General features: G+C 33.0%; 1 protein-coding gene across 1 annotated transcript; it reads left to right on the top strand.

Moving 5' to 3' along the window:
- The first annotated feature begins 1,529 nt into the window (after nt 1-1,529).
- On the top strand, nt 1,530-3,601 carry LOC117680568 (B-box type zinc finger protein ncl-1). Its single transcript, XM_011437412.4, has 2 exons — nt 1,530-1,670; nt 1,819-3,601. The coding sequence occupies exon 2, from the start codon at nt 1,819-1,821 to the stop codon at nt 3,475-3,477; it is 1,659 nt and encodes a 552-aa protein (XP_011435714.2). The 5' UTR covers nt 1,530-1,670; the 3' UTR covers nt 3,478-3,601.
- The last annotated feature ends 3,433 nt before the right edge of the window (nt 3,602-7,034 follow it).

The following is a 7,034-nucleotide window of genomic DNA, read 5'->3' as shown; positions in this document are numbered from 1 at the left end:
GAGTTTTTCATTAATTTGAGTTGAAAATTTAAATGTGCATACTACCGGGTATCTATGTACAGATTGTCTAATAGAATACATGTACATGATATCCATGTACATATTTCACAATAAGGTACATGTATGTGGCGTCTTTGTACAGATCGACAAATACGATCGAGTGTTGAGAGCTTATGATATACAGCCTAATAAGATAAGTATTTCTCGCATTATCACCGGTGTGAGATCGGTTTGTCCGGTGTGAGACAGCAGTGTGAGATTTTTCTGTCTTACACTGTGTATAACTACGCTGTTTTAAAATGTAAACAAACGTTGTCTGCTGTAGGGAAATGCAAAATAGTGCATTGAGATTATCCATTAAGTAATTGTGTTGCATAATTAATTACAATTTTTCATATTTTAATTGAAAAAACTGTCGTATGCTTTCATTTAACTTGCACTATTTGAAGCACGCGGAGGGATAAACCGAAAGTAATCTTTTGAACGTCATAACAGAAAGTTGTCAAACATCATTTTTTAAGCTAATATAATGCGAGAAAAATAATCATTCATTATATACTCGTGTGGGATAGTGAAATTCCACCTCGGGGCCAAGATTCACGGTCTAGGACTCGGCAAAGCCTCGTCCTAGACAGTGAATCTTGTCCCCTCGGTGGAATTTCACTATCCCGCACTCGTAATAATGAATGATTCTATTAGTATCAATACTAATATGTATATATAGTATACATTTATGACAATTATGCACCTACATATTGACCAATACGTAATATGTGTAAATAAAGGATGTGCACAGATTGTCCAAAATTGTACTAGTACATACTTAACGATTGTTAACAGATTTTCCAATATAATACATGTGCAAAGCATAGGAAATTTGAGTATAGATTACCTTTCATCATTAATATATGCACATATAGTTTTTCTACAGATTTGCCTTAATAATAATACCAATGTATACTATCATATTTACATCTGTCTTTTAAAAAAATTATGAATTGATCGTAAACTGTAAATAAAAGTAACTAAATTGTTGTTTAATGTACATCAGTACGTATACATAATAGATAAAAGAAATATCTAATAACTTTTTATATGGGAATTTGAGTCTAAGATTATCATGATTTTTCGTTCAGTCCGTGATTTATTTTAGCACTGGATCCTGTAGATTTCAGTCCAGTCAGATACTATACAACTGTGAATTCCAATCATTTCTCGTAAGAAATAGAGGAAATTATACGAAGTGGAAGGAAATATTTTATTGAGTCTTAACCCCCCTCCCAGTAATTCTAAAATAAATAAATGAACGCTAATACATTTTCACACATCGTATTTGTTGAAAGAGAATAGACTGAATATTAACTAATGTACAGTAACTTTAAATAGCATGAAAACTTATCAATGCACATGCATGCATTGAATACATCACAAAACGAAAGTCAGGACAACTAGGTTTTTCCAGTTATGATATATTACTGTCTCAGGGTAAAAAATTCTTTATAAAATTTTATTACTGGTTTTATCGAGGTGGAGGGATAACATGTTTACTTAAAAACACAATATCAGTAGAAGAAATTTATTAACATAAAAAATTCAATTTACATTATATGTAATTTCCTGTCAGCTGACTTGGTAGTGGGTGACCAAGATCCGCCATTTTATCCAACAAGGTAAACACTGTCTTTCATTTATTTTCATTTAGAGTATATATTCAAAAGCTAAGCTAACAGAAAAAACTATATTAAAATAAATTGCAAGCTAACGTATTTTGATGCACAGATAAATGCTGTATTACATGTACACTCTTTTGTAAATTAGATGGATCCTCGTCTCAGTGCCCAGGACGTGATACGGTGTGACCTTTGTAAGGATAACGTTGTACAGAATTATTGTGACTACTGCCATGTCAAACTGTGTAAGCTATGTATAGGAGAACACATCTCAGATGAATATGACAAACATAAAATTGTCCCATTCCAGCAACGAAAATCAACCCTGATTTTTCCAAGTTGTATGAAACATTCCAAAGAAACATGCAAACTGCAATGCATGTCGTGTAACAATTCTATTTGCGCCAAATGCTCGATATTAAAAGAACACAAAGATCATAATGTAGTAGACTTGGAAGACAGCTACAATTCGAAAAAAGAAAACATTAAAAAAGATACAGAAGAAATAGAAAATGTAATTTCTCCAACATATGAAGAAATAAGAAAAGCATTGGAAAGCCAGATTGCCAGCCTAGATGGAGAGTATGAAAAAATTACAACAATAATGTCCAAACAAGGAGAGGAATGGCATAAAGAAATTGATAGAGCTATCGAACAAATGAAGAACGAAATAAACGAGATCAAAGTAAGCCATCGGGACATCTTGATGAAGCATTTAAAAGAGATAAAACAGATAGAGTCTATGATAAAAGAAAACTTATCAATTTTGAAGGACCTACAGAGGGAATCCAATATCGTGTCTAGAATCATAGAATACAAATCAAGAAACAACGAATTAGGTAAACTTCCTCCAAAAATTCATGTGACAGCGCCTACATTTTGTCCGAGGCCAGTGGATAGAATAGAAGCTAAAAAATTGATTGGATCCATCAAACCTCTAACCTCTACCACAATTGAAAATGGCTACACGATGAAGAAACAAAGGGGATCCTCCAGAGAACTGTTGGATACACCAGTGGTCATCAACACGTTTAACACAGGATATACCAATCTCAAAAATGTTTCCTTTTACAGCGAACAAGAAATTTGGGCGTCTGCTAGAGTTAGCGAAATAAAATGCTTCAACATTAAAGGTAACGCAATCAATGCAATCAAAACAAGGTCTGGAGAAAATCCAAATGATATAGCAGTCACATCTGAAGGATGTTTACTGTATACTGACTGGGAATTGCGCACTGTAAATAAAGTAGTGAATGGTCAGATAGAAGAAATAATCACACTACAGGGATGGATACCGAGTAATATTTGTGTCACGTCCTCCGGTGATCTTCTGCTAGAAATGTGTAATGATGACGAATCCCATTGCAAAGTTGTTCGATACTCAGGCTCAGTTGAGAAACAAACGATTCAAAATAATGAGAACGGTAAACCTCTCTACTCAGGGGATTATAAAATAAAATACATCGCCGAAAACAGAAACCTAGATATATGCGTGGCTGACCTTGCAGCCCGTGCAGTGGTTGTTGTTAGTCAGGCCGGGAAACTCCGATTCAGGTACACCGGTCATCCATCTAAAGAGAATCCGTTTAAAACTCGTGGAATTACAACAAACAGTCAGGGTCAGATCTTGATAGCAGACGGCGGCAGCCTCTGTATACATATTTTAGATCAGGATGGCCATTTCTTGAGTCATATTGATAACAGAATGTTCGATGATCCTAACGGTATATGTGTTGATACACTTGACAACTTGTATGTTACCGAGTACAACACTGGAGATATCAAGGTCATTAAATATCTTAAGTAAAATACATTGCGTAAATAGTTGGTACTTACTTTGACTTGTGCGGAAAATAAACTGAATCAATAATAAAGCTTCTGTCCGAAACTTTTTGTCTGATGATCTACCTTTTTGGCTTTATTGTGTATGTTGTGTAATAAAATTATTTAAAACTTGAAATACCTTTAAACGTCCTTTGCTTTATTTTTAGTCTGTTCTTATTTTTTATAGCAATTAATCCCTTATTTACTTATATATTTTAAGTGCAAGAGGTTTTACGTTATAACTTTATTCACGAAAATTATGAAGGCAGGCGACAACCAAAGAGTTAGTGTTTCATCAATGCGTATCTATTTCAATAGAGAACATCGGGCGTCTTTGTAATCTATTGATATACCTCTGCAATGTGCTTGTGTCCGTGATGATGTATAAGGACTGGGCATAATAAGTATTATCAGGTAATACATGTACAACATGTTCATTAAAGACTATATGAATCCTTAGTTACATGTAATTGTATGCTTTTAGTAGATTCAAGTAGATGAATAGGACATTATCTTTATTTTGATGATTAATATTATATATTTTATGTAAAACATTTGCATGGCTTTCAATATTCACAAAATGAGCTAAACATAGTTTCAAAGTCGATAAATTAGGTTTCTTGACTGTTATAAATATATTTTCAAATGTCAAACTATAGGAAACGATTCGATAACTATAGCTCCAATCTGTAAAATGTATTTCTATTTGTAAATAAACGTTGAACATTATATGTTGCTGATTAATGTATTTTCAATATAAAATCTTATTTAACAGGTGTTAACTATTCTTCTTAACGAATGCTTATATAAGTGTATCTGTCTAGAAATAAACATTATTTATGTTCCAGCTCACTCGTTCAAACGAACATAAAATATTTATAAACTAAAACTCAAAACTCCAATTTATAGGAACAGCTCGCCTGCGCGAGTGCATTAGACTTTTTTATTACATCATATACATGTACAATCAACTTTCCGTTTTCCTTCATTTAACATTCTACAATATAAAAACATATCAACATCGATATCACCAAAATAACAAATTGAGTGAGTGGTTGGGTAGGGGTCTGTTGCACAATAGGCAGCAATTCTCGAATAACTTCTACTACTTTAAGCACGTACCCAGTAACTTTCATACGCCTGAGTAACTTAATTTACGACCAATCAGAGATTGGATATAAATATAACAACATTCAAACACTTGTTACTTGTATCATTCATAAATATATCTATATAAGATGTGGTGATAACGAACAATGTATAAAATCAGTACATATTATATTATATTTGCTGATGGTGAATATAGATTTACCGGTGTTATATAGTGCCTTTTCCCCCTAGCCATCTTCCCCCCCCCCCCCCCCCCCCCCGGAAAAATGGATATATAGCAGTTTTTCTCCCCCGGAAATATGTCTATATAGCAGTTTTTCCCCCGCGGAAAGCTGACTATATAGTGGGTTTTCCCCCTTTTTATAGCCAGATTACCCCCACGGAAAACCTATTATAGCAGATTTTCCCCCTTTTTTATATTCCGGTCATGTTTATGGCGGACCATTATTTGCAATAATTTGCAATAACTGATATGATATTAATTTCTCATAATAAAGGATAATTACGGCATTTATTAACACATATAATAAAATATATGGTTTTTTCTGCCCTGAACAAAGGTATGCGCCTTCATAACATTCCTGTGTCATAACCATTTATTTCACCTTTTGTTACACCTTTTTGGAACACCGTTTACACGGGTTTCGGAATACCTCGAATTTTTTTCATCTAATCGATGCATATCTTCAGGTTTGATTTCGATGTTATGACATTGACATTTTTCATAGAACATGTCAGAACACATTTGGGTGAAAATACGCCGGTTAGGAACTTTAATTTTGCCATGTATAATCATGTATGTATAAGCTCCTCCCAGGAAACTAACTGACCAATCTTGTCTTTATTTTGTAGAGGAAGGGGATAAAAAGTGGAAATGTATTATTCCTTCTTCAAAAGGCATTTTAAATTAATTAATCCCGTACAATTGACGATCTTAAATATAATCATATATTCATGTTTTGAAGCACACTTTTTTACGAAACGCAAGGTCTTTTTAAAAAATGAAATGGCTTCACAACCAAAACAATGTCGGTATCTTTGCAGGTTACTTTGGAAAATGTGAAATGGAGCCTGAACTAACCTTATGAATATAATATCATCCACTGCGTGCTAATTTGTCCGCCTTTAATTTTGCAACGTGATTCATAAATATACAATATTGAAAACGATGCCATATAAAACAAGATATACGTTTCACTTACCTAAAAATAAACTAATCATACTTTATTTCATATATATTTTTGCAATAAAAATTTATTTGTGTACCATATTATTTCTTCGAACAATGAAACAAGGGTAATTAGAAACAAAAACTAACACATTTTTGTAATGAGCTCACTTATTTTTTTTTTTTAGATATATGGTTGTTCTTCTAATCAACTGGCAAGTAAAAAAGTCGTATATCAAGTTCGCTTTTGTTAGTTATCTATTTTTGTTTTTCGGTTGCTACTTTTATGAATTAAAATTTATTGATTTATTTATCTAATTATTTATTATATCATTAGCCATCTTATGAATTAATTGAATGTTTTGAAGAGTAATGAATTTGACCACATATCTATTGTAAAAATTTTGTTTGTAAATTTAAAAAGAAAAGCAGAATTAAATGTAATTTTCAATCAATTTGATTAAGAGATATATGAGTGAATGTGTATTTTTAGCTGATGTTTCTACTTTCAAATGACCGTAAAAAATATGATAATCTGGTCATCTCTAGTTTTTTGAGATATGGGGCCCTAAAAATAAACTATTCGATATAATTGGATTTCAAACACCGGGCCCTGAAACATCGAGGGCCCCTACCCTGAGGGCGAAAATTTTCAGAGTCATCTACAAGTGGTAAACCACTGCCACTGTGAAAATGTGGTGATGTGGTCTTTTCTAGTTTTTGAGACATGGGTCTCTAAAGAATATGCACTATATTCATTGTTATTGGATTTTAAACATCGGGCTCTGAAACATCGGAAACAAAATTTCTCTAAAACAGACTATTAGCCCGGAAAAAAAAATTGCACAAACAGGCAGACGGACTGATAGATTTATTAAAGAAATCTCAAAACACTTACAAATTGTGAACACTGATTTATGCATATATGTGTATAATTATCTTGTTAAACCAATTAATTTTTTCAATTTAATTACCTAAATGAAGTTCTATGATTAATTCCATTACACACATGTTCAATTTTTAGCATCAAAATCATCAAAACGAAACTTAACCTGAGTTGAATGCGGATATATCCAACTTAGGAGTGTAGAAACATTGATTTAACCCCCTAGGGAGAAAGATTACTATATAGTAGGTTTTCCGGGGGGGGGGGGGGAAGCTACTATGGGGGAAAAACTGCTGTACAACACCGGTGGTATATAACAGTTTTTCCCCCATAGTAGCTTTTCCACCGGAAAACCTACTATATAGTAGCTTTTCCC

The sequence above is a fragment of the Magallana gigas genome, chromosome 4 (genome assembly GCF_963853765.1).
Source record: "Magallana gigas chromosome 4, xbMagGiga1.1, whole genome shotgun sequence".
Taxonomy (NCBI): domain Eukaryota; kingdom Metazoa; phylum Mollusca; class Bivalvia; order Ostreida; family Ostreidae; genus Magallana; species Magallana gigas.
This window is presented reverse-complemented; position numbering and strand designations above follow the sequence as displayed.